This window comes from Lemur catta, chromosome 3 (assembly GCF_020740605.2).
Source record: "Lemur catta isolate mLemCat1 chromosome 3, mLemCat1.pri, whole genome shotgun sequence".
Taxonomy (NCBI): Eukaryota; Metazoa; Chordata; class Mammalia; order Primates; family Lemuridae; genus Lemur; species Lemur catta.
In genome coordinates this window covers 22,446,047-22,474,039 of record NC_059130.1, presented here as the reverse complement: position 1 = coordinate 22,474,039, position 27,993 = coordinate 22,446,047, and the positions used below count along the sequence as shown (strand labels likewise).

General features: G+C 51.9%; 2 protein-coding genes across 2 annotated transcripts in view; one reads left to right on the top strand and one right to left on the bottom strand.

The window, feature by feature from the left end:
• Positions 1–27,454, bottom strand: part of PHGDH (phosphoglycerate dehydrogenase) — a 30,248-nt gene extending 2,794 nt beyond the window's left edge. Inside the window, exons 1-9 of the mRNA XM_045546940.1 lie at positions 26,981–27,454; positions 20,814–20,965; positions 19,035–19,100; positions 15,517–15,571; positions 15,318–15,416; positions 8,838–8,970; positions 8,207–8,355; positions 4,401–4,553; positions 726–858 (exon numbers count right to left, since the gene is read on the bottom strand). Coding sequence (XP_045402896.1) covers positions 726–858; positions 4,401–4,553; positions 8,207–8,355; positions 8,838–8,970; positions 15,318–15,416; positions 15,517–15,571; positions 19,035–19,100; positions 20,814–20,965; positions 26,981–27,118 — 1,078 coding nt within the window. The 5' untranslated portion in view covers positions 27,119–27,454. The remainder of the gene's footprint in view (positions 1–725; positions 859–4,400; positions 4,554–8,206; positions 8,356–8,837; positions 8,971–15,317; positions 15,417–15,516; positions 15,572–19,034; positions 19,101–20,813; positions 20,966–26,980) is intronic.
• LOC123635122 (adenylate kinase 4, mitochondrial-like) lies at positions 6,080–6,863 on the top strand. The gene has a single exon (XM_045546941.1). It carries the CDS (start codon positions 6,080–6,082, stop codon positions 6,686–6,688), a length of 609 nt encoding a protein of 202 aa, XP_045402897.1. The 3' UTR covers positions 6,689–6,863.
• Positions 27,455–27,993: the final 539 nt, after the last annotated feature.

Below are 27,993 nucleotides of genomic sequence, written 5' to 3'. Positions count from 1 at the left end.
ACTGCCGATGGTCGGAGCTCAGCCGCCCCCACCTGCGATCTCTCCCCAGTGTGCAGATGCCCAGTGGGCAGTGGGGGAGGGTTAAGGGAACTGGAGCCCTCCTTGGTCACTCAACCACATCTGCATAGTGCTGGGTCCACGACAAAGGCGGCCAGAGCCTGGCCAGCAGCTCAGCAGGGTGGACGTGGGCACTGCGCTCACTCCCGTTCCTCGCCCAAGCATACCCCAAGGACGGTCAGACTGCCCAAAAGCCCACCTCAGTGTGTCACAGGGCACAAGATGTCCCCACCACCTCAGCTGGCTCATGCACCCCCTGACTCGACAAGTGAGGAAGCCAAGGTTCAGGGAAGGGAAAGTCACACAGCAGGTTAATGACAGGGCCAAAACCGGAACTGAATGTGCTCTCGCTTAACTGGGGACCCCCAAGGGATCATACCTTCCCTTGCACAAAACTCTTATCTCTTGTAGAGTCTCTCTTGCACCCCAAACATGCACACCTTTAAAACACTGCATAAATACAATTTATGAAAACTAAATACAACCTCTCAATGGCTTTTTTTTATCCCGCCCCCTTTCCCCCACCCTCAGTAGTGAGTGACTACACTCAGAGCAGGGTCCAAGTCACCTCTGAGGCTCACACTAGCCCTGTGACCTACACCAGACACACCCAGCAGGGGCAGAGGCCACGCTCCCCTCTCCCAGCCCCTACAGTGTCCTCAGCTCACCTTGTGTTACCACCTGGACGACCCCTTTGGGGGATCCGGCCCAGGCTCGCATCAGTGTCCCCAGAGCTTCTGCCAGCCCCATCCAAGGCTTGGTGTGTGGGGAGAAGGCACTGGTAAGGGCCTGGGCGTTCACCTGCAGAGAGCGGGGGAGCAGGGCTGAGGTCAGAAAGAGGCAGGGCAGGGGCTCACCTGCCCGGCTCGGCTCCCAAGCCTCGGGTGTGCTGCCAAGACTCAGTTGCACATGGAGAAAAGGCACGGGGCCACCCACGCTTTGGGTGCCTGGTGGATGGCAACTTCCACCAGCCCCCAAGAAGACAATGACTTGCTCCTACGGATGAGGAGCACAGTGGAGCCAGAAATGGACACAGAAGGCTGAGACCACTCAAAATTGCCCCCTCCAAGGGAGACTCGCTTTTGCTGTGCTGGGGAAGGGTTTGGACAGCACAATAAAGGTGGGTCTTTGACATAAAAAGTATGAGGAGTCACAGATAACCTGGACACAGAATGATGGGCCTCTCTGGGATGGCATTCCTAATATGCCTTCATTTATATATTTTCTTTTTTTTTAAGTGAGTGTTTGTCACTAAACACTATGAACAATTGTCACAAAATTTTGATGATCCTATCACGCTTCAAACATCGATCCACGTGAAATCCACCACGAGCCCCGCTAGGAAGCTGTGGGTGGCAGAAGCCACATATCAGCCTAAAGTTGTAAGTCTAGGGTCTGGTTGGCTCTGTCCCCACCAGGGGCCTGATAACAGAGCCAGCTTGTTCTGGGCCAAAATTTCGATTCCATTTTGTGGTTCAAGATGTTCTGGTTCTGAGTTAGGTAATTTGGTCACTTTTACTGAGGGAACATGTAAGGACAACAATCTAAGAAGGATTTAATGAGAACCCCGGGGTTTGACGCATGTCAAACAGGCAGCTACAAGACATAATTAAAAGAAAACACGGGGTGCGGAGGAGGGGATGGGTGAGATCATACCTAACGGGTACAAAGCACACTATCCCGGTGACGGGCACACTTAAAACTTGGGCTCAAGCACTACAAAAGCAATCCATGTCACCCAGACCTTTGTACCTCCATAATATTCTGAAATTAAAAAAATAAGAAAAGGAAAAACACAGATGCTTCTATTTCTGTTTTCATAAATAGTATCATTGGAAGAGTATTTTTAGAAAGACAGAGGTAGAGAATCACGGTGTTGGAAATGGCAGCTGAGGCAGGGCTTCCCAGGGCCGCTTCTGTGTGGGAGGTGGCCGGGTGTCAGGGCTTCCTGCCACAGGGCTGCTTTGTCCTCTCCACGGGGACACAGAGAGAGCAGTGAGCTGGGAAGTGGAACAAGAGAAAGACCGGCTGCTGAGAGGAGACCTGGAGCACGCTGCTACAGCTGGCTGGGCTGAGAGCCCGCAGCAGGCAGAGGACAAGTGATCAACTGAGAGGGGCCATGAGGCCAGCCCCTCGCCTCGTTTCTCTGGCCTCTGTGTGGGGTCTGTAGGGCGCAACCCCAGGGCACTGCCCGGTACAAGGACGGTTCTCAGTCTTCTCTAGAAAACACCCAGCGGAACTCGAGGGAGGGAGTCAGGTGCTTTGGGCCACTAGCCTGACCCTAATGTTAGTCTGTATCTAAGGTCAGAGCAGAATTGAGGCCAGGCACAGTGGCTCATGCCTGTCAGCCCAGCGTCTTAGGAGATTGAAGCAGTACGGTTGCTTGAGGCCAGGAACTCAAGGCCAACCTGGGCAACATAGTGAGACCCCATCTCTGCAAAAAAATAAAAAAGAAATTAAGCCTGGGATGGCAGCACACACCCACAGTCGCAGCTTCTCGGGCTGCTGAGGCAGATCACTTGGGCCCAGGAGTTAGAGGTTGCAGTGAACTATGATCATGCCACTGCACTCCAGCCTGAGCCACAGAGTGAGATCCGGTCTCTAAAAATGAATAAATAAATAAAAACTTTTAGAAAAGAACAGACTTGAGCCGGAGAAGACACAGGAGAGAATTAGGAAGAGAGACAGTTCCTACATGACAAAACTGTCTTCCCTTCCAAATGGCTACTCTAAGACTATTGGCCGCTCTGGGTAGAGAATTCAATTTGCCTCAGTTTAGCTGTTTGGACCAAGAGATTTTACTTCCTCAGCAAGATGGGGACATTTTGGTGGTCCCACGTGATAGAACTTATACTCAGGAGTCCCCTTCAGGAAAAGCCCTGGAATGCCACTGCACCTAACGATGACGTGCATACCCTGCAAGGCTGTGATGGGGTGAGTGCACACCAGCCTTCTGGAAAGGCAGAAGGGTGAGGCAAGCTCACGGGCACAAACCCCAGCCCTGGACAGGATCAGCATCACCTGGGAGGAAGGGACCTTCTCAGAAGCCAGGAAGTGCAAGATGGGTGAGAAGTGTGCTCTATCCTGAGGCGCCAACACAGCAGAGAGAGGACAGAGGACATGGGCAGACCCAGTCTTTGCAGCCAGCTCCAGGCTCACCGGGCCTCCCATGGCACGTGACAGCTGGCCCTGAAGGCCCCTCCGGCCTTCCACGGACTGAACGGGCGTGCTGGGAACAGCTGGTGCCCTTGCTTTCTCAGGAGGCACAGGGCAGAGTGGCCTGGAGAGCTGGGCTATCAGTCCACAGGGGAGAGGGCGGAACAAAGCCTCCTGGTCTCTCCTGCCACAGCTCTGTCCTCACCAGCAAAAATCTCCAGGGTCAGGGGCAGCCAGGAGGTCAGGGAACCCCCACCCCGCCATGTGCTGACTCTTTCAGAGTACTGGGTAAATGTTCTGGGCCCACCCATGTGAGCTGCTGCAGAGAAGCCTGAGCCCCAGTTTTTTTGTCCCCAGAAACAAAAGGAGAAAGATATAAACTCATGGAACCTTCATAACAAGAGAGAACGTGGTTGATCAGCCAAAGACCTGAGAAGGAGCTGGAAAGGCCAAGCAAGTCTTCGTGAAGGGGGACACGAGCCCCATGAAGGAGCGCTGTGCCTTCCTCATTCACCTCTGCACCCCCCAGGGCTGTGACAGTGTCTGGTCCCCACTGGAGCTGAAGGGACATCCGAAGACAGAATGAACGAGACAGGACTTGAAATGTAAGTCGGGTTAAGCTCAGAGGACACATACATGCCGGGAAGGGCCCGATGGGAGCCCAGACAAGACGTGGGGACGTTAGGTCATGACCGGGAAGGAGGGGGCCAGCCGGCAGGGAGGCTTCTTACTGGGAGTGGGGAGAGGAGGGTCTGAGATGGACACGGTGGAAGGAGTGCTCTGGGAGTTTGCAGGGTGCAAGCTCCCCGGGGGGGGCTTTCTACACAGGCCACCCCGCCCCCACCACGGCATGCAGCTGTCACCCAGGCAACATTCCTTCACCCCCAAGGACAAAAGAGCCTTTCTCTAGAGGCTGGGCCCTGGGAAGGGCCACAATCTCTGCAGCGAGACTACAATATTACAGAACTGTGCTGTGCTATCTGCTGCCAAGGCCTCGCTATCGGGGCGGGACACGGGGCGGCTCCTGCCCACCCCTCCCAGAGAGGGCTGACTTTAGCAGATTCCCTTTATCTTCACCTCCCAGGCTGAATCTGTTCACCCACGAGGTCACCATCTCCCCACAGCAAGACGCCTCCTCCCTCCCCTCCCTCCAACCTGGGACCCACAGCCCATGCGGCGATACTCACAACCCCCGCTAGAGATTTCCCCTTCACCATGTCCACGAACTGCATGGCGATTTCCTCCCCGCAGCGGCTCTGGGCCTCCTTGGTGCTGGCGCCCAGGTGGGGACAGCTGATGACGTTCTCGTGGTCCACCAAGGCTCGGTCCCGTGGCGGCTCCTGCCAAGAAGAGACATCTCTAGGTTGGCTGCTATGCACTGCCCATACCCTCTTCGAGCCACCCCAGGGCACAGAGGAAGCTGGAGGGAAAGCAGGCGGGAGTATTGCCACCTTCTACTTCTGCTTTGTCACAGTGGTCACTGGACTCAGTGACCAGCTTCCTCGTGAACGTTCCATCACCGCAGAGTGAACAGAGCAGAAATTGTGGACCAGATTCAAATCTCACCTCCACTACTCACCACCTAGGTGCCTCGGAGCAAACCTCGCTCTCTCTGAGCCTCAGTTTCTTTATCTATGAAATAGGTTATTACTATCTACCTTGTAACATGATTGTGGGGATTATGCACCTTTAACACAGGAGGTCGTTGGTACTGGCTGTTCCCCTGAAGCCCACCCACCTGCACCCTTGCAGCGCTTGCTGTCGGTGAGCCGCGCTGGCTGGGCTCCCAGCAGCGTCCACTCTGGGCAGACACTCCACACAGGAGCTGCACTCTGGCTCTCACGGGACAGGCTGCACATTTCCACCCCACCTCCAGCGTCCCTTCAAGCCCTCTGCTCACTGGGCAGAAGACTGCCCTAGGGAATGTCACTTGGGTGTCTTTTCTCCTGCCCATTCCCCCCAGGGCTCTGTTGGTCCCACTGGATTTTGACCATGTAACCCTGTTGTTCTGGCCATATAGCAAGTGGCACAAGGATGCGGAGGAGAGAGGAGACGGCGCTCGCTGTGTCGGGGAGGATGGTGATATGCAGAGGGCAGAGGCTTCCCCTGCCATTAAGGAGCTTATGACCTAGTTGAGAAAGACGACCAGGAGTACAAACCAAAACGCACTGTGCGCCCTGGGCTGGGAATAGACCATGAATGCCACAGGGGCTCAGAGAGGGCCAGTTACTTGCCAAAGCCACACAGCCAGTAACCTGCAAACCACAACTGCTTAACCTAAAGTCCAGGCTCTTTCTGCTGCCTCACAGGGAGGGGCCCTGATGCTGGGGGCAGGATCTCTGAGAGGGCCCAGGATCCCAGTGGAAATGCACTCCTCCCCATTCGAACTGGTGTGAGGCTGGGCCTCTGCCCTGCCGGGAGAGCAGCCCACCCCGAGGACCCTGAGGGAATACTGCCAGCATCCTCATCCTCAGGCTTCTGTCCCTCCCTAGGGGAAGGGCAGGGGAACACCAGGGGATGCTGGGATCGCATGTCAGTCAGGGACCTGTAACAATACAGTAAACCCCTCTCCCCCTGCCCCAAATCCTCACCCTCAAAACTGGTTTGCAGCTTTGTCTTTATCAATCTGAGCATCCTGGGACCAGGAATTGGGTCCCATCTAAAACCTGAGTTTTGGAGTCGGTGCCAGCGCTGGGCTGGGGGGAGGGGTTTTCTCAAAAGTCTCTCCTCCCCACTGTCGGGGTGGCCGGCAAGTTCCAGCACTGAGCTGAGGGTGCCAAAGGAAGGGGCCAAGAAACAAGGCTCCTGGGGCTCCCTCCATGGCCGCTGTCTGGGCTGCCTGTGTGCCCACCTCCTCGGGAAGGCAATGGCTTCCAAACTCTCATGCACGGACATCCTTGGGCCGCCTGGCTCGGGCAAGGGCACTGTGTGTCAGAGGAGCGCCCAGAACTTTGGCCTGCAGCATCTCTACAGTGGTCACTCCTTGCAGGAGAATATTAAGGCCAACACCAAAGTTGGTGACATGGCAAAGCAGTACAGAGAGAAAGGTCTTTTGGTTCCAGATCACGTGATCACACACCTAATGCTGTCGAAGTTGGAGAATAGGCACAGCCAGCACTGGCTACTAGATGGTTTTCCTAGGACATTAGGACAAGCTGAAGCCCTGGACAAAATCTGTGACCTGGATCTAGTGATCATTTTGAACATTCCATCTGAAACACTTAAAGATCGTCTCGGCCGACGCTGGATTCATCCTTCTAGCAGAAGGGAGTATAACCTGGACTTCAGTCCACCTCACGTACACGGGATTGATGACATTGCTGGTGAGCCATCAGTCCAGCAGGAGGATGACAAACCCGAAGCAGCTGCTGCCAGGCTCAGACAGTACAGGGATATGGCAAAGCCAGTCACTGAATTATGCAAGAGCCAAGGAGCGTGCTACCAATGTTCTGGGACGGAGACTAACAAAATGTGACCCTATGTTTACACGCTTTTCTCAAACAAGATCACACCTATTCAGTCCAAGAAGTGTCCTGACCCTGCTGAATGGAAGAATCAGGAGGATGTGGTCATTCATTCAATCGTGTATGTAGTGATGGTGCTGCGTCCAAGCTAGAAGCTAGCCGAGATAGCTTGAAGCATCTTTTCTAGTTTAAACGGTGAACTGACAGGAAAGCTAATGAGCAGAAAGAATTCACGAAGAGGCCCTCCTCTGTCTTTCAAAAGAATGGTCGCCTGCGTATGTTTAAGGTGTCTCTGCACATGTCTCAAGCCTCTCACAAGAAAGCACGTGCAGGCTGGATTTCAATGCTATATATCGTGAGCTCTAGCTGATTTCTGACAGCCATGTTGTTGCTGTAACATTCTTTTCACACGTTGTGGTGGTGGTCTCTGGTTCTCGCATCCCCCCAAAGACTGTTGAACCATAGTACCAGTAAGCCTGAGAATGGCAAGGCCTCTGGCCCAGGCTTTCTCTGGTGTGTGCCCGCCTGGTGACAATGACATTGAAGTTAATTGTTCTCAGTGGTTGTTTCTCTGGTCTTGAGTGACTACATCCACAATTCATTTTCTGGTAGGAGTGACTCCTTTTCTGCATCCACGCTCCATACAGAATCTCCTTTTCAGACATCCCGGGATGAGAGGATTTGGCTTCTATTTTGTTAAGACTATATATTGTTTCCTATATATGTTTTCTCTCTTCCTAGGCTATTAAATAACACAGATGGTTATGCTGTTGTACCTCTCAAGTTCTTCTAAGAACGGAGAGTGAAGAGACTCTTCAGGCACCAGGAATGGAGTATGCAGAGGGTCTTACTTAAACTTGCTACTCTGACTCTCATAAATTGACACTGCTCCTTTCTTTTATTATGAAAAAATTAAACCCCTAGAAGCCTTTTGGGAATCCTCAAAAAAAAAAAAAACCCATGGGAAAGATTTATCGACACAAATGCTGAAAGGTCATACCTTATGTATAGAAGTAATAAGACCATATGGAATTACTGGACTGATAGAATAAATAGTTAAGCTTTTTATTCAAGACAATAAAATGTATTTTGAAAGTGCTGCTAGCTATTGATGCTGACAGTGTTTTTCTCCTGTGAGTGGCCCAAGAATATCATAAATAGCTGTGACAGGGAATGGCGCCTGTGCAGTGGAGCACAATGTTGCACTGGCTGTGCCCAGAGTGGGTATGACAACTTTATGATAATGGGGAAATAAAATCTTTATTTTTTTTTTCTGTTCCAAAGATGCATTCTATGGGGTAGCTATAAAGTTAAGAATTCGATACTGAAACAAAAACAAAAACTAAAAAACCCTGAGTTTTGCAGAAGATAACACAGAGGTGGGAGAGTGCCTCTGTACCAAGCTCGCCATGGACATTGGAGGCAGCAGGCTGAAGGCCTTCTGTAAAATCCCGGGCTCTCCCTGGCACGGGCCCCTCTGCCCGTCCCTACACCCTCCTCCCCCGACGCCGAGGCTGACGGGCACTCACTTCCGTAAACACGTCCAGCGCGGCTCCAGCACACTGGCCAGACTGCAGAGCCCGGAGCAGGGCACCTTCGTCCACAATCCCGCCTCGGGCACAGTTCACCACACGCACCCCCTTCTTGCACCGGGCAAAGGTGCTGTCGTTCAGCAAGCCTGGAAGGAAGGGAAGACTCTGCCCGCTGCGGCCGTGCCTGGATCCCAGGCGGCCCAGAGGCCCTCGCTTCCTGCTGGACGACAGCCTCTCTGCTCTCACCTCTTCCTTCTCACGTGCTCTGGGACAGGAGTCCTGTTCTAGGTCAGGCCTAGACTCAGTTTAGGAACATCCTGGAAGTTCTTGGAGATATTACTATTTCGAGTGGGTGCAGGAATCAGAAAACCCCACAGTGGTCATAGGAAGCGCCCACAAGGGTCACTGGTTGTATATGTGCCCAGCTGACCCAGACACCGTGCGTTTCTGGCTGGCTCACCCCACCTCCATCTGCTGCAGGGGCATCTAACAGCATCAGCGAGTTCTGCAGGACCCGGGGCCCCTCCCCGCAGCTGGTCACCAGCCTCCGCAGAAGGCCCAGACTCAGGGCCCACGGCAACTGGTCTGTGGCTTCGATGGCCAACCCACAACGGAGGGACACACCTACCTGTCGTGGAAGGCAGGAGAGGCGTGTGCACAGTGATGAAATCACAGAGAGGCCAGATCTCCTCCAGGGGCAGCTGCTGAACTCCAAAGGAGGCCGAGACTTCTGGAGAAATGATGGGGTCATACCCTACAGTCTGGTCAGAAGCAAGAAGGAATATTGTTAGTATCAATAACAGCAACCATTTATCGAGCATAATTGAATTCTCCATTTTAATTTTTAAGACAAAACAATAAGGCTGGTACTATGCTTCCATCTGCTTTAGAGCCAAAGGAAGCAGGGCTTACTCAGCCTGGAGGGGGCACAGCCAGGGCTCGGAGGGAGGTGTGTCTGCCTCCACGCTCTGACCTCGCACACAAGCCAGAGCAGCTCGTGTGTGGCTGGACAGGGGGGCAGTGGTGTCATCAGAGGGCACAGCCAGGAAAGGGGGGAGATGGCGGATGCAGCCAGGGGGCCCCATAGGTCCAGAAGACAGGCAGGTGCACCAATATTTCAACAGAGTGAGCAGAAGTGAGGCAGGGGGACAGCAGGGGAGCAGGGCAGGATCAGGGGACAGGACTTGGGTGTGCTCTGAGCCAGAAGAGCTGGGCCTGAGTCCTCCCTCAGTGACTGTCAGCCGTGCGCCAAGGCACAGGTCGTCCCCCTCTGGACCTGGACTGGTGGGTGAGTCTGGTCATCCCCTGCTCCAACCTCCACTCATTCAAAATCATTTGAAGAGAAATTCCTCTTATCCCTGAGAGGGCGATGCTCAGAGCCGGCTCAGGGTTAAACACAAACAGAAAGAACACGCCGCATATAATACTGTAGCAGCGCTTGTCTCTGAGTGGTGGGATTATTTTTCTCCCCTTTGTGCTTTCCTGTGCTTTTTAAGTTCTCTACCCCACTATTCCGCAGGGCGCTGACGCTGTTGGCTGCCCCTGCATCAGACAGGGGAGAGGCGAGCCGGCTGGAAGTGCACAGGGTCCGGGGGAGCAGGGCACGCGTCCATGAATTACTTTTGAAATGAGGGCAATATAAAAGCTACTTTAAAACATAACGGAGAAGAGGGCTTCTATTTAAAATTCAGTACTTCTAGGGAAGACGCTACAAATGGTTATAAGGTAAAGCTTGTAGATCACATTTTTCATCTTCAGCCTTGTGGAATACAGAAGGCCAAGGGGCCCTACCCAGCCATAGGCGGGGGGTTTGGGGAAAAGATGCCCCCCTCCGCGTCCTGTAAGGACCACCGGCCCACAGCACCAAGAGGGGCTTTTTCAGACATTGCCATTTCCTCACATACAACCTGCTCATTTCCTGGGGCGGGAGGGGGAGCCAGTGTCCAGGGGAGAAGGCGGGACCCCTGCCCTTGCTTGTCTGCTGGCTCTGAGGCTGGCTGGAACAATGGCCTGTTCATCTCTAACCCAGATGTGCCGTGGGGAGGAAGGCAGAGCAGCAGAGACCGCAGGCTGAGCCTGACTAAGCGAGTTCACAGAGCCCTGTCGCCTGCTCCCTCTCGGGGACCAAGAAACAGCTGGGGCTGGCAGAAAGAAGGTCCCCCAGGCTTCGCCCAGCCCAGTGCCCCACGGGCAGGTGCCCGGGGCTGGGGGAGCAGATGAGCACCCTCCTCAGCGGTCAGTGAGGCACTGACCCAGCTCCTTTCTTTCACAGAGAGGGGCTACTTAATTTATCTGCAGATGACTGCAGGGAAAGAATCTGGCTCAGAAAACCCCTGTTCTTATTCTGCATTTGGGAGAGCCAGGGCAGAAGGGAGCTGCACTCAGCTGGGGGTTGGGGCTCTTACACCAGGAGACCATGTTGGGCGGGTGGCAAGGATGACATGAGGCATCATGCTGGCATCGTCCCTAGAATATGTTAACAGGCCCAATCCAGTCAGGAGCCGAGCCTTGTACTGTCTTATCAAGAGTTTCCATGAGGGAGCAGACCAGCGACTCTTACCTGTTTCTTTGTAGCCAGTGTTGCGGTGAATCTAACTTTAGTTCAGAGGGGTGGACGCGTCCCTGCCAGCGTGCTGATGCATTCTGGAAAGGCTCAGATATCCTAATACTCAGAAGTCTGAACACCTCTGGGTACGCACAACTCCAAGTCTACTCCCAGGGAGAAGCACGAAGGGATTCCCCCACCCCGGCCCCAGCCCCAGGGCAGACTCCTGATGTGGAGGCAGCAGAGGAGACCTGGCTTTCCAAGCAGCAGTCCAGGGCCTCTCCTAGCTGCTGGCTCAGCAGAGCACACGGGAGGGCAAGGAGGCCTTCACCTTACAGGGGCTCCAATAAAGAGCCCTTTGGTCACGCCCCCTCTCCAGCCTATAGCCAAGTTTTCTGGCTTAGCACTGGGACTCTCCGTTTCCCAGCAGTGGAAACTTAAACAGAAACCCGACGTAAAAACAGATCAATTCAAAGCTGTAGAGGTGGAGGCCCAAAGTCCCACCACCTGCTGTCTCCCTGGGCCCCCTCCTCGCTCCCACCTGTGTCCCTAAGGCACCTTGCCAGAGCCTGAGGCTCTGAGAAGAGTGAAAATTCGTACTGCTCTGGGGCAGTAAGAATTCCAGGTACCAGACTGAGATAGGAGCTGCCTGCCTGGACTGGACAATGTCTGCGCTTGGAGCAGCTCAGCACAGTGACAAGGCTCAGGGACCATTTACTATCACGGATCATGAATGAAAACAGTGGCATTGGGCAAAGAGCACCAGACAGGAAGTCGGGAGACTGATGGAGCGGGACTCCAGCATTCACCGGTCATACCATCTGCAGCACATCATAGAACCTTCCTGGGCCTCACTTTCCTTATCTGTAAACCTGGGGTAATAATATTGACCCTGCAAGTCCTTGTGAGCACAGGAGACCTCAGCAAACATTAGCTGGACCTGAAAGGATCGGTGACAACTGGTGCTTTGGGTTCAACGTCCACCCCTCTGAACTAAAGTTAGATTCACCGCAACACTGGCTACAAAGAAACAGGTAAGAGTCACTGGTCTGCTCCCTCATGGAAACTCTTGATAAGACAGTACAAGGCTCGGCTCCTGACTGGATTGGGCCTGTTAACACATTCTAGGGACGATGCCAGCATGAACACGTTGAGTCTCTAAGGTTACAACCTGCTATTTGGCAACACGGTTGAGTACAAGTTTCACACACAGAAGAGCAGCATAGAGCGCAAGGCCTGTATGAACACCAGCAGGCTGCACTGAGAAATGTCACTTCCCTTGCTCTGGCAGCCAGATTTCTTTTAAGGCTGCCAAAAGTCGCATTACCTTTTCTATCAGCCTTGCCACTGTTAATCACATTGCTCTGTTGTCAACCAAAGCCCTCCTCCCCCAGAAAAGCTTTTGACAAATGCTTCTATCAATATATCGGAAACCTGTCAAGTTGCTTTTGGACCCATGTGTAGGACACTGAAATGTATTCTAGCTAAATTTCCTATTAGGGTGATCAATCATGCTAGCCTTCCTGTGTCTTTTCAGCCCCAATTCTGCACTGTTAAGCATTAACTACCTCTTCCCTGCTTCTTGTCATCCTCCAGTGACACGTGGTCCAGGCTGCTGATGACAATGGTGGACAAGGCAGAGCCCTGCACTGCCATGTACAACCTCCTTCCAGACTGGCCCATTCTTTGCCCAGTTACTAACCCCTACGAATCCCTTCAACAGCACCAAGCTCAGGGGCTCCATCTTCATCCCAAGGGAATCATGACCGATGTCTTGCTAAAGTCCACATTTGCGAACAATCTATACACCAGATTTGGGGGAATGGCCAAATACAACGCAATTTATACACACAGAATTGCATGTAACAGTTAAAAAATATGGTAGATCTAGTTATTCCAAGACATAACCTTTTTATCTTAAGACCATGCACAATATTCTATTCTCGGCAGGCCCAGAAGCCATCTATAGGGACAGAACTATTTAATATATGCATTCTGTCAATGCACAGAAAAAGTGTGAGATGACACATGCCAAACTGATGTTAACATGAGGAGCCTAGGATTGGGATGGTAATCAAGAAGATCCTTCTCTGTATCTTAATTTTTATGAGAAAGCGTTCATTTATTACACGATTAAAATATAGTTTTAAATAATCAGATATATGACATCTAGGGACTTCCATGTTCTGCTGTTTAATAATGGCTTCCAAAGAGAAGGAAGCTAGTCTGCAACAACTTGTGTTTAATAAACACTGAGCACTGTGTCCTGTCCGGATGCTTGTGAACTCCCTCTCTCTCATAATTTGTTCAAGATTCTTCCTTCCCCTTTAGAAAATCCTGCTCTCCACGAGTGCTAGAACATCGCCAGAAGTTTGGATGATGCAGGTTGGTGATCTCTCTGCCCTGAGACAAAATGCATCTGGACCCAGAAATGTGGAAGGGCACACGGTCAGGGTAAGCAGCTGATCGGGGCGGGGGGGGGGGGCCAGGCCACTTGGACCCTCCAGAATGACCAGGTCCAGGTAGCTCTGGAGGGGCTGAGCATGAGGGGGAACATTTCAAGTCACATTTCTGGGGTTACGAAGAACATTAACCAGAAGCAAGACAGCAGAGGGTGACCTCCAGAGACATCTGGACGGAAGAAACCCAAAGTGAAGGGGCCAGCACCCTCCGAGCAGTGTGGGCACGGGAACAGAGCCCTCAGTCCCGTCACTGGTGACGCGCCCTGAGCCACTGCAGTGAGCAGGCTCTGGGTGTCTGTCTGACTCAAACACAGGCCTGAGAGGTGCCAGTCACATCCTGATGTCGATGCTCCAGGTCACACAAGCCCCTGGGCCGCCGGAAGCAGCCTGGGGCAGCGGCTCAGCCGAGTGGTGCCAGAGGAACAGACAAGCTTACCTATCTCCTCAATTATTCAGGATGAGGTGGGGCTCTTGTCTGGTTTAAGTCACAGCCAAAGTCTCCTTGACAATGAATGTTCCTGAACCAGAGTAGTCTGATATGCAGCAGCACCACAGGGAAGGAGATGGGGGAAGGGGAGCCCTGGGGAAGGGGGTCCCCGGGGAAGGGGTCCATGAGAAAGGAGAGCCCTGGGGAAGGGGGCCATGGAGAAGAGGGGCCACAGAGAGGGCAGGTGGGAGCCATGGAATGGCCACTGGCCTGGAGCCTGCCTTCAAGTTGCTGCTTCACCAGTGAAACGCTGGCTCCATGTGCTGTTAGTTTTACTCAGCCCTGAGCCCTGCTTTTAGAAGATCAGAACTCTCCATGGGCTAAGCCTTGGCTTTGATCCCTTACAAAAGAAGGAGGAGGAGAAAGTGCTCTCTGTGGCTGGGCATCCCGCTACCCCTGCACAGAGGGCAAGGCCGTGGCTTGTTTTCAAAGGGCTCCCGCTGGGCCACACGCTGCTCTCAGGGATCTAGAAGAATATAGTTGGCACTGCCACCCCCTAACCCCCGGCCCTGTCCAGCACTGAGGCTTAGGAAAGACATCTGACTCAGTTACGTAAATGAGGTGGGGAGTGGGGGCAGGAGGAAGAGGAAGATGTTCAGTGCGTATAACAGGATGCCCACCCAGGCTCTCACTACCATCCATTTGCTATGAGTCCCTGGGCTTGCAAATTCTGTACGGCAACAATCCACGGGTTCCTTCTAACTCTAAAAAGGTAGAAGGGATAGAGAGAAAGAGAAAATTTCATAGCAGCTCTACATAAATTTTTCTAGATCTGAGATGATCTGATTGTCAAATTGTTTTCCTCAATGTTTAACTAAAGCCTTCCTGGCTGCAGTTTGAGCCCATAATCCTTTATAATTCCCTCAACAGCCACAGTGAACATAGAGATGTCAGATGTCCGCTAGCCTCCTCTTAGCTGCCTCGTCTCTCTGGCCTATCTGGGCAGCCCTGCAGATACCCTCTCTTGGCTTAATGGCCTTGCCCGTTTGCAAGATTTCCTGGATTGGCCCAAGGGTGCATTGCTATCATTGCTATTGATAGCAACCCTCCCTCAGCCAGAAGCCTACTGAGCTCCCACAGTAGCAAAAGGCAGTGGTCAGGCGTGGTTTCTGAGACACGTGTGAGGTATCCCAGCCACCATGGGCTCTACAGTCACGTCACAGTGTATATACAAGCACCTTTAAGTCTTTTCTAGAAGATGGAGGGAAACTAGAAGGATAGACAGGCAATTGCTCTGTTGTAAAGCTATAAATTTGCTCTTGTTTTCTTAATTGTCAAAAGAGAGCAGACAAAGCAAAACCAGGAAGTCCTCATAGCAAGAGAGGAAAGGATGGGCGGGACACAGAACCCCGTCTGGTCTCTGGGACTCAGGGCTGTCACTCACTCTAGAGCTGGAGGACAGGAGCTCCACCAAATTCTCCCAGCTTTGGAGTTCAAGTGTTCAAATCAGCAGGCCAACATTCGCCCTCCCTCTATCTTCACCATCTATTTAGTCAGGGGCTCTAATGGAGGTCAAACCTCCCAGAACAAAGCCTTTGGTTTCTCCTAGCCAAGCTGCCTCTTCCAAAATTGCTGCAGAGAGTCCCATGTCAAAGGGGTCCAGCGACCTCTTACCTTCATCCCAAAGGACTGCATCCTGGTGGCCACCTCTCTCCCAATCCTGCCCAGGCCAAGAATTCCCAGGGTCTTTCCGTTCACCTCTGTTCCCATGAACTGTAACCAAACAGGCAAAAGGCAAAGAAGCTGGAGTCAGCACCGTGAGTGGACCTCGGACCCGGAGCGCAGAAGGGGTGAGGCAGGGCCGGCTGCTCACCTTCTTCCGCTCCCACTTGCCATTCTTCATCGAAGCCGTCGCCTGGGGAATCTGCCTGCAAGCACAGACACAGGTTCAGCCGGCCCACTCAGACCCCGCCAGCCCAGGAAGTTAGGTGCAACATCAGGCCTGCACAGCCACCGCCCACGACGGTCACTGCCCCAGGAACCAGGCTCAGACTGGGTCTGGGGGTTCAAGGTTCAGAAACATCAAGGGGGTGAAGGAGGGTATGAGAGGGAAACCTTGGGCAAGACCTGACTTGGGAAGCCTGGGATTTCTGTCTCCAGCCAGAGGTCTGGGAGGTTCTGATTCCACCTTGGTCACTGAGGTCTCAATCAGAGCGACGTTGGGAGAGTTTTCTCCTCTAGGCAGCTGTCAGTCCTCCAGGTTTGCAGGGATAACTGAGTGGGCTATTGGGTGACTCTGGGGACATCAAGTGCTCCAGTAGTTCAAGGAATTCTTTTCATCTTCCTATCTCACCCAGCACCACAACCTACAATGTCTTCTATCTAATTACTCATTCTTCCTTGAGCGTTTCTTAAGCCACAAGGGTCTTACTCTAGTCTGGGGTGGGTGGCTGCCACAGTCCAGACACTTCCATTCTGTCCTAAATGCCTGGTCCCAACATCCTGGGCTACCACACACACATTCACACAAACACACACACTCACACACACTCACAGCCTATGGTTCATACGGAGGTCTGAGTCTCCATGTGTGTTTTCTGGAGGATACAGAGAAAGCGTCAATTAGGGCAAAGTTAGAGGTCAAAGGGTAAGATATATCATGTGGGACATGAGTCAGCAAGGCATCTCTGGGGGCAAAAACAGTAGAAATGAGAAACATTGTTTAAGGCGTACCCTCTCCACTCTAGATGTCACACAAGAAACGTTCAGACACACATTAGCTCATCTGAAATTCACGACCGCATGGAAGGCAGCGCTGGCGCTCAACAACTCGCCGGCATCACCCACCTGGAAGTAGCTGAGTAGGTTAAAAGCCAGGAAAGGCAACCCCACCACAATCAGCCTCCTAAGTACTGAAATGCAGCCCTTCCTGCCGGCCAAAAACTCAGTGTGTGAGTGGGAGAGCGCACGTGTGTAAAAAGAGAGAGTCCACGACCCTGTTCCTGTACCTTCACATCACTGACTTCTAATAAACAAACATTCTTTCGAGTCTACACATCGCCAGGAGGTAGATTTCCGTCTGAGGGTGAGGGTGAGGGTGGAATGTGTCCCCTACACCACAGAGCCCCGTGATCTCAGGGTCAACTCAACAGGGCTCAGGAACAGGCCTCCCGGGGAACGAGCTCCACCTCACTGCTCTGGTCCAACAGGCCCTGGGAGAGGGGCCTCGTCCCGGGAACGCAATAAGGGCAGTGACGTGCCTTAGGACCTGCTGGCTTCTGAGGGAAGCCAGCCTGATAAAACGCCTTGGACCTAGTGAGACAGGGCCTGCCTGCCTCTCCCTCGCATCCTATTTTCTGCGCACCTGACTCCACAGTGCTGAGAGATGTGGGTGCGACACCACAGAGCACAGGAAATCCCCAACCCACCCCCCTCCCTGCTGTGCCCAGCTGGTCACGGAGCCTCCGCGGGTCTCAATATTTCCAACACTTTGGGGTCCTCACCAGGCCAGACTGGGGAAGACCACGATGCAGGCAAGGGGCCTCCTGAGAGTTAAATGTAGCTGGCCTGACCTACAAGAGGAGAAGGTGAAGCAGGCAAAAATGGTGACCCTTGCATTTCTTGCCCTCTCCCCTTTCCTCCTGACCTCAGGAGCTCCTTCCATCCGCTCAGGGTCCCCACCGAGAGGCCCCGATGGGCTTGCTCTCCGCCCGCACTGCCCAGTGCGACCCACCCCTTCCCTCCTCTGCTTCCCTGCTAGAAAGCGCCTGACGGCGCCAACACATAACAGGTTACAGGGCAAAAAAGGCAGTGGTGATGGCTCCTCAGCAGGGTGTGTATTCCTGAGTTTTGATGCATATTTGATGAATGAAGTCATGGACACGAGTGGCTGAGAACAGAAAGCTGCCTTTAAGTCACAGCACTTCACCTGTTCCTTTGAATAAAGCCGGCCCTGGACTAGCAGGGGAATTACTCTTGGCTCCCAATCCCGTCCTTCCACCTCTAGGAAAAACAGTGAGGTAACTACTTAGATAGAAAGCTGCACTGAGACCCTCCCCACTCAATCAAATCAAATCAAATCACTGAATTTAACAGCTCAAGTGAAACCAGAACACCAGGCTTTTGTACTTTCCCAGAGGGAGATGTACTCAGCTGAGATGGTCTGGGAGATCCAGTTGGCCAGCTCGGGTCCCCTAACCCTAACCCTAATCCGAACCCTAACTCTAGCCTTTCTGTTGTGTAAGCTGCCCTGCATCTCCTTTTCCCCACCGTCCCCCTTCACCGACTAGTGAAGACCAGAGAATACCCAAGATCTCAGGTAGAAATCTTGAAGAGGAGTTAGAGCAAAGGTTGACTCCCCAGATACTCCCCAAGGAGGAGGGAAAGCAGGTCTTGAGACGGCAAAAAGGTTACTTCTTGGTCTTAGAAGGTTTCAGGCCTGAATGAAATAAGGAGACCTCGCTGCCTAAATCCCCTGGTTTAAGGATCCAAAGATCTTCCAAGGGACCTAGAACAGCTTCCTGCCCTGTTTATGGGGAAGCTCGCCCTTCCCACTGACCACAGAAATGCTCAAATTGCCTGTTCAACAGAAGTGCTCAATACAATCAGTTTTGCAAAATCACCACCTAACACAGTTAGACTTGTGCACATTATGCACCATATCCATTTGGTTTCTAGGCTGTCCCCTCTACTTGAGAGGCCCACATTCCCCAGAACTCCTGCTGGAAGAGCATGAGATTTGACCATTTGCCTTCTGCTGTGTTATGAAGCCGCAGGTAGACACAGGGAGCAGAAGCAGGTTTTTGTTCCATTCTGTTACAATACAGATCTGTAAGGACAGCGACAGAGGTAAGCCCTGGGGGCAGGGGAATCAGTGAGGGGCACAGCCCAGCTGAGGAAGCCAGAGAGAGATTCTTGGATGATGAATTGACACTTGAAATAATCTTGAAAAATAAGCAGAGAATACCTAGACAAAGATAATGGAGAAGGATGCTTCAGGCAGCTGGGTATGGAGTGTTTGCGAAGGTTAGAGGCTAGAGAAGGAACAGTATCTGCGCATGGAGTGGAAAATGAGTGAGGAGAAATAGAAGAAAAATCACGCCACGCAGGCACTTACTTTCTCAGTGAGCCTGCGCCTAGGTGACAAGCAACAGCCGTGTCTACTGCCCTCCCCGTATGCAGCCACTGGACACCTGAGAAGCCACGTGGCCTTTATGTACTGGGGAACCCGTGTAATGAACGTTGATAACAGGACTCACGGCCTTGAGGATTCTCAATAGTCTGCACATCACCAGGCTGAAATGCTTCTAAGTTTCTCTGAATCAGTTTGCTGGGCAGGTGGTAAGAATCGGCATGCCAGAGATTGGCTCTGCTGAGAGGTCAGGGACTTACCTGGCCAGACACATGATCATCCCACAGGTGAGCTCTGCGGCACTGAGGCTGTTCCCATTGGGGGTGCTAAAGATCAAAGAAAAGAGGTGACATCAGTGGGCCAAGACCCAGTGTTCCCACTCCCACCCCCAGAGAAAGCCTCAAGTGCAGGCTGCGATCGCTCTCCTGCACATGACCCCCAGCCCCACGCTGTCATCCTGGATTCTCTCACGCACTCCTGCCCTCCGCCCAGGCCTGGAAGGAAAGCCCCTGGCCCTGGCTTTATGCTTCCCTGCAGAGGGACCTCCGTTAGAGAAACACACCTGGCCTCTCTGCCCAAACTCACTCGCTCCTCCCGAGGCAGAGGAGAAATGTCTCACGTGATCTGGAGATTTGCGTGTGGCTCAGCCCTTTTCTCTCTGCTCTCATCTCAGGATCCACCTGCCCACGGACAGCACAAATTCCCTGCCGCTCCACGCCATCGATCTTACCCAAGCTGAGCCCGTGATGACTGAGCAAGTGTCTTGAGTTCAGAGCTCGGCCCACTGCCCACAGACCTTCCTCAAGTTACCCAGCACGGCTTTCATTAGTAACAAAGCTAACATTTTCATCTCCACCTGTTTGACCTCTCTTCCTATCTCTCAACAAGTTCTGACCTAAGGAAAGCCTCCTCATACCCTAACTCACAGGGCAATGCAGACTGCCCATTTTATAGAAAGGACAACAGAGGTGGCAATGCACAAAACTGTTTTTCTTTTCTCAAAGGTCTTTTCATGTTTTTTAAAGAATTTAACCTACATGTTCACCTTCCTTCTTCCCCTACTGGGTCTGTCTTTTCATCCCTAGAATTGAAGATTACAAGGAGAAAAAGTCAAGAGATGTTGTATAAGATAAAAGGACTCTCAGAGACTGTCTTTCTGCAAAGCCACCTGGCTCCTCGTTGTCCCCCAGGGAACAGGCTGCATAGGGGGGTGGGCAGAGGTGCAGAGGCTGGGGGCTGGCTGCCTTGGGTCCAGGGCGAGAATGTGCGATGGGTTATCGTTTAACATTTCTGCTGTCGGATATTGACCTCAGTCAGGTGACCTGTCAATTAACCCCTACCCTCCAGGGAGAAGTGCAGGGGGCAGTCAGACACGGGTGTGGGGTGGGGGGAGTCTTGAGGACAGTGAGGTCTCCAAGGGAAAATGCTGAGGACAGAGAAGAGGTCTGGGGATGGCCTTCCCACACCATTTGAGGGCCAGAAAAGGTACAGCACAGCATGGGAATGCTGACAACGACCTCTGCCCCTGGAATTCTGCAAAAACAGCTCTAAAGGAGACCCTCCTCCTCTTGACCCTGGAGCGCTGAAAGAGAAACTGAGGTCTCAGCTCCAGAAGGGTGCAGGGAAATGGGGAAGAGGAAGAATGTAGAGTCACTAGTCTACTAGCAAAGGTTGTGCATCTGTAAACAGCTAAAAAAAAATCATCCAGGAACAGAACAATGGAGGCGAAAGGAACAGAGCTTCGGCAGGGAATGCAGGTAAATTCATGAACGTTCTTCTGATCCCCGAGCCAGGCTGCAGAGCTGCAAGCACTGCACGCGTTGTGGGTTTGTGAAACACGTTGAGATTACTCGGAGGGCCTCCATTTCAAAAGCCTTGGGAACCACTAGTCTGTCAGTGTTGCCCACCTGTCTGGACCCAGGCCCTAGACAAAGCCGCCTCCTGGAAGCCCTTCTAACTGATTCTGCTTTCTCTACTGTGAGATGCCCCACCTGCTCCTGGTCAGTCTCCACACCAGCCCCTCAGCCTCCAAGACTTACTTCATGACCAGGATGCCCTTCCTTGTCGCGGCCTCCAGATCCACATTGTCCACGCCCGTGCCAGCCCTGCCCACCACCTGGAGCTTCTCGGCTGCGTTGATGATATCGGCCGTCACTTTGGTGGCTGAGCGCACGATAAGGCCTTCGCAATCCTGAGGCAGACGAAACATTTGGGTCCACAAAGTCGTTCTGCGAGACTTCCTAAAACCTCAGGCACATCACTGCTTACGCTTGAGTAGGAGGTGCGCTCCCAGAGCCATGGGAAGTCATTGATGATGGATGCTCATGGACATCTCCGGCCTCCTCACTGCAGACTGCGGGGAAGGGTGGACTAGGACTCATGCTGATTTTCATTTAGAGGGGAGGAGACTGCAGCTCTAACACACCAAGCATTTTCCCTGGCATGCCCAGCAAGAGGCAGCATCAGCCTCTGGGCGCCCAACTCATCTCTCTAGACAGCACCACAATACCTGCAGCCTGGGGAGTGCCCAGCGCCAGCCCATCCTGGATGAACACTTGGCGTGTCCATCAGACACTCAATGTAGTCAAGGACTATTTCCTGTTCCTTCTGAACACCTTATCATTCCTGCACACTGCTTTGCTCAAAGTGACAGTTCCTCCAGGCTGGCTGGCTTTGGATAGATTGAAAGAAAGAAGGGCAATGTCATTTGTATTCACATCTGAAAGGCTGTGCCGTCAATCAAGCCTTGGTTCAAATCCAAGCTCCACCCCTTACCAGCTATGAATCTGAGCTTCAGCCTCCTCAAGTGTGTGAGCAGGAAATGAGCTAGGACAGGTACAGCACCTGGTACAATACCTGGCTGTGCTTAATGAACATCACTTCCTCCATTAGAAGCTCACTGAGCTACTGACGGGCAGGGGGGATCTGACTCCACTTTGGAAGCCCCTGCCCCTGACACACGGAAGGCACTCAATAATTGGTTGGCTGAATGAGTAAATGAAGTAAATGAAACAACAGTTGAAAGAAAAACATTTCCTGAAGTTGAGACCAAAGAAACAGGGGTGGGGAAGGTGACGATGCTCATCTGCAGATGCTCAGAGACCTAGGCAATATTAGACTAAAATATAAATATGCAAAAAATGAGACACTGAATTCATCGTGGCCACTATACACCGGCTAAGGTAGACCCTAAGACAGTCTTCCTCAGACTCACCTGGATCTCTGGGGTATGTGGTATCTTCCCAGAATAAGGATGTTCTTGCCCAAACACTAGATGAGAAGCTCCAAGAAATGGAGCAGGTGAACAAGTTCACATTCTGTCCCAAATTGGCTGTCCAAGTTGGTAAGAAAACAGCAAGCATAGTTGCAAAAGCATCAAGCCAGGAATCAGGAAGCCAGGGCTCTAGTCCTGGGTCTGCCAATGATGGGGTAGGTCACTGTGGCAGGTCACCTCACTCCAAGGAGAAGAGGCATAATTAACCCCATTTTGCAGATGAAGAAACAGAGGCTTTGAGAGGTAACCTGCTGCCTAAGGTCACTCTTATAGGTCAAAAACTAACCCCCAGAACTAGAAAGTCATTGCCATTGGCCAAATCTGAGGCTACAACTAAGGAAGAGCTGGTGAGCCTGCCAAAATGTCAAAATGATAAGGCCAGAGCCAAGGCCACAGCCAGTTGGGTGCAGAAACCGAACCGTAAAATCTCTTGGAGGAATTTACCAGTCATAACAGCTACCAATTTTTGAGCATGTACTTTATGTCAGGCACTGTGCTTCACAACAATCCTGAGACAGATATTACAATTATCCCCACATTACAGAGAAGTAAGCTGACATGTAAAGAATTTAGCTATGTGACGTTGCTGAGGTCACATAGCTAGGATATGGCAGAAGCAGGAATCAAGTCCAAGTCTGTTGAGTGCCAAAGTTCAAGTCCTCAACTACCTCCCAAACACAGCATTTAACCACAGCTGCACCTAGAGAGAACACTCCGGAAGTCGTGTGGCTTCTCCAAGATGGCATCTAAAGCCCCTAACAAAGGTGCCCCGATCATCTGGTAACCTGCTCCTTCCGGCCAGCCTGCCCACTGGGGGACAGTAGAAATAGGCACAGATGCCTCTAACTAGAAGAGCAACTTGCCTTTAGGTTATAGGTGAGCTCATGGTTGGTAATAAAACACTCCCAATGATTAAATGAATTCAGTGATTTGAGAGGCCCATGGAAACCTACCTGCACCGGCCCCCATCCTCACACCTACCATCCTCCCCCAAGTAATCTACACACTCCGTGTGCCTGAAAATCCCCCATCAGAAATAAGAAAATTGATAATATTCAGTGTTGGTGAGTATGGAGGGGAACAGAAATGTACACTGCACAACTTTTTTGGAGGCAGCTGGGCAGTGTATAAGCACATTCCTTTGCAACCAGCAAGGACACCTTAGGTAATGGGTAACACACTGAGGAAATAAACCCCCTTTGAAGTGGTCAACCCAGGACCAAGGGTCAAAGTTCAACTGATAAGGAGGGGAGGGAGCAAGTGGAGCAGAGACCACCCAGAATCCTATCTTATCACCCTTCTCTCTAGTATCAAGTTCCAGGGCCCACATCTCAGGCCCCAGTCATTCCTCCGGCCCCTTCAATGCTCTCTCCAAAGTGGCCACCATGTTTCCCAAACCTTGCCAATCTGCTCCCACAGGGAACACAAGCTCTAGGGATGCAGACACCCCAGCAGCCCACCCCTCTTTGCAGCCACTGAGGACAAACACAGAAACAAAACTATTTTTTCTTTAATGATCAGTCTCTCTGGATGGATCTCCCTTACAGAGATATACCCTGTAGTCTCTCCACTTTTCCCTCGAACCAGCCTTCTTTGATGCCAGGGAATCTAAGAGTCTCCATTCAGAATGGTGCAGACATATGTCAAAGCTCATCTGTCCCCAGAGCGGAATCTGCCTTTGGAGACTCCCATTCAGGAGACCCTGACCCCCACATTGGAACTGAGTTTCCACACAGGTCAGAGTTAACTGGCTTCCACAGCCTGTTAGAACCTCAACCACCTGCTCTATCTACTCATCCAATCAGCACATATTTACTGACAGCCAACCCACCTCCCGCTGAGCCCTCTAACCCCTGCACTCCAAGGCCCCTCCCGCCTCAGACCATAAATCTTCTCCTTCAAAGACTTTGCTCCCTGCCAGCTCTCTCCTCTACTTCGGCAAACTATCAGAAGCCCACTATCAGAAGCCCACGGCTGCTCACATCCTCAGTGCAGTTGGCGATTAGAACTTTCTTCTCCAGGGCCCTGAGGTCCTCCCTTCTCTTTGGCACTTCCTGGCTGAGAATGCAAGTCTCAACCTTCTGCAGTTTACCGCTCTCTGCGTGTGGTTTCTGTATCCCATTGCGGCTGGAACAGGCACTTCCCACACTGCCTGCACATCGTCCTCCCCTCTCCCTCTACCCTTAACTGCCTTTCGGTTGGAAAAGTGCTTGATTTAAGCCAGTCCCAGACAAACTATGCTAACTCAGCAGTGGAAACCCATTCTTGTTCCTCAAGTTCACACAAGCTTCCTTTCCCAAGAGGACAGACTTGGCCTTAGGGGTAATTCTAGCATTGCTCCTGCCTGTCTTAAATCACAAGCAGTCATTGAAACGCTCCAAGTCATATTCCCCAGCTATAGAGAAGGAGGGTATACCCTGTATTCCTGATCAACCAGGTCACTATTTAACTTTTATAAACTAAATCCTGTGTGAAAGCTGGGAATTTGTTTATTTTAAAAGAGCCTTTGAAAAGACAACTCTTGCATGGAAAGATTTATTCCCTTCTTAATCTTTCTTAAAATTCTGAGACATGAAGATATAACTGTGTTTCAGTAAATTAAATGCATTACCATTGTTCAATTTAGTGGTCCTGAGCAGCACTGCTATTGAACGAAACAGAAGAAAATATCAGAATGCATCAGATGTAGTATCACTTCATAAAACCTGTGTGCATGTTATGTGTGTACACATACGTATGAGTATAGTGAGTTTATGATATAAAAGGAATTTCTTATTGTGGATCAGGGTCAAAGTTTAAAAGCCACTGATGCATGGTAAGATTAAATTAATGTTTTTCTGCATATTAGGTTTAAGATGTGAGCTCTGAACAGGATGCTTTACTATTCTAACCCAGTGTTTTCCAAACGTTTTTGACTGAGACCGCCAATAAAAAATACATCTTTATATTGTGATTTTATACCCCCCCATACGCACACACATAATTGAAACAAAGCTCATGGAACAATACTTATAGCCTTATTATCTGTATTGCTCTCTGATATTTCCTACTTTGCTCTTTAAAATGCTGATCACGACCCACGACACCCAGCTGTGACTTGCTTCAAGTCTGAAAGGCACCATTGAGGGGGAAGGGAGCAATGATTACACTTCCTGACTGGGGAGTGAGAGAGAGCAAACGTGGGAACCAAAGAATGGTGCTAAAGCGTCCTTCAGCATTAGAAAGATTTAAGTGGGAGGGCAGGAGACACTAAGCCAGATGACTCTACATGCAGAATAAAAAGGCAGAGAGTGGAAATGAGGACCTTTCAGCAGGGTGCCCAGGGAGGCTTATTGGTATTCTGAACCAAATGGTTTACAAAGACAGGCATGAAAGCTGAGCCCTCCCAAAAAGTCCAACAATGCCCTGAAGTCCAGTTAGCCAACAAACACCCCCTCTCTCCTGCCAAGGGCTTTTATAGTGCCTTTAAAAAGTTCTCCAAGTTTCAGCACAGACTCCCAGCACCCACCCAGCCAATTCCTGACTTCACGGAACCCAAGACCGGTGAGGCCTCCCATTCTTGTCAATTCTTCTCTGGCCCCTTCAGGTCCCTGCCCCTTCACTGGGGCATAAGATTTCTAATTTCCATTAGAGAGCTGCAAAGCCCCTAATGGAGGCCACTCTTCCCAGTCTGGTGCTTTGGTGGAGTCTGAGAGTCTGAAGCTGGTCTGGAGGCCATGCCACTTCCTTCCTGGCCATTGCCCAGAGCTATTGCTGCCTTCCCGCAGGAAAGGGGGTGACAAGTGTGAGGAGGCTCTCCTCTCTCCACTTTTCCAGCAGGGGAGCAGGCAGCTGGATGGTCTAATTCAGCTGTCAGCTGGATGGTCATCGGTTCAGTTGCCTCCGTGTGTCCGCCATGCTCCCTAACTAGCCTGCAGGCTTCTCAAACGCACTGTGCAGGTGTGGGGCGGATACCTCCATGGGCTGAGGCAGAGGCTCTGGGCAGCGGGGTGGATCATAAGAGGTAGGAAGTGCAGGCAGTGGAGTGGAGAGTTCACAGAATAAATGTACTGGCCAAGGCCACCAAACCTCATAGGACCTTTTCAAACAGGGTAAAGATTTGCAATAGATTTAACCAATCGTATATCACAACAAATGGAGATATGTTCCTAAGATTTACTAAGACTATAAATTTCCTTGCGGGGTGAGGGTACGTTGGGATCAGATTCTACTCCAGTGTGGTCTCTCCTAACCAGCCATGAAGACAAAGGTAAGGCCATTGGCCCCAGGCCCGGATGGAGGCCCACCCTCCTTTCCTCCAAGGGCTCCCGGAGGCCGAGGGGCGGTGAAAGCTTGCTGCAGTCTTGCATCAGACGAGAGGCGGGTACGCATTTGCTGCCCCAGGAGGGCCGCCTTCCCCAGCAGCTCCCCAGCAGCCACGAGACTGGCTGGGGCTGCGCCAGCGCCCTCCAGGGGAGGCTGGAATCCGCTGGGCCGGCCAGGACTTGGTTCGGGAAGAGTCGCGGGTCCCCGGGTTCTCGGCAGAGAGGCCAGTTTGGTGCCCCTCCCTCCGATGCCCTCGCGCGTCGGGGAGGTGGAGGGAGGCGGCACCCGGCTGCCTGGGCCGCCGCGCACGAAGGCGCAGGGAGCCGCGCTGGCATCCCGCGAGCAGCCTGCAGGACCAGTTGGAGCAGCCTGCACTCTGCAATGCTCGCGGGAGGCAAGCCAACGCGAAACACGCGGTTGCAAACTGCACGGAAAGTTTGCATCCCGCAGCTCGCCGACGTTCGTTTCTTCCTCCTTCTCCCCTTCCCCTCGCTATCCCCCAATCTCTGGAGGTCCCGGAACTGACTGACACGGGGGACAGGGGAGGGGGCGTGCCGACCCGAGCGCAGCCAGCTGGTTTTGGCGGAGGTTGCCCTGAAGACCTCGCTTTTCTGCCGCTCGCCTTACCTGCAGCTCGGCTATCAGCTCCTCTTTGCTCAGGTTCTGCTTCTCCACCACCTGCAGCCCTCCATCTTGCAGGATCTTCCGGCAGCAAGGGTCCAGGCTGTCGCTGATGAGCACTTTCCGCAGATTTGCAAAGGCCATTGCTGGAGTCAGCCTCGGAATCGGTCGCTGTCCGTGGGCACAAGCACCCGAGCTGAGAAGCTGTTGTTCGGGATGGCGGGCTCGTGTAACTGGGCAGGATTCTCGAGCTCCCGCTCCCCCTTTACCTCCCCCTCGGGCTCCTACCGGCTCCTTTGGATTGGACAGAAAGGCTCAAACTCTCCGTGACTCCGCCTCCTCCTCGAGGTTCCGAGCCTTCCAGATCCCCGCCCACTTTATTAGCCTCCTGCGACGAATTTCTCTTATCTCAGCCAAAGCTCCTACCTACACCTAGTGAGCAAATAAAAGCACAATTTACGCTGACTAGCTGATTCGTATCTGAAATAAAAGGAGAAATGCACGTTCTCACCGTAAGAGAAATAAATTCCATCTTTACATCTTTCATTCCAGGGATTATTCATTAATTCCTTAACAAGCATTGCTTGAGCAAGGCACTGTGCTAGACGTTGAAGGGAGATCGAACATCAAAAAGATATAGCCACTTGCCTTTGGTAGCCTAATATCCGAGGGTACCAAACACACAGACTTTAAAGTTGAGTAGTTAAAAGCAACACAAAACTATTTCTGAGATGTCACAAAGCTGTGATTAATTCCACATGAATGGTGCCAGGAGAATTATGAGTTTAAAAGAGAGCGAGGACCTGGTGCATTTTAGAAAAGCCAGACTTTGTGTTCAAGTTATGTATTCTCTTTTCTCTCCACTTCCTCTTTTATGAAAAAGAAGAAAATGAGGTTTCAGTCTGTCTTAATTTACATATTGACCCAGAAGGTACCTCCCAGCTCTTAAATCCAAAACCCCACAACAAACTTGCCTTTCCATGCCCCATTTAACGGAAATATTGGAAAACTGTTTGGTT

Coding starts and splice junctions, on each gene's coding strand:
- LOC123635122 (XM_045546941.1), top strand. CDS start 6,080: ATGGCTTCCAAACTCTCATGCACGGACATCCTTGGGCCGCCTGGCTCG.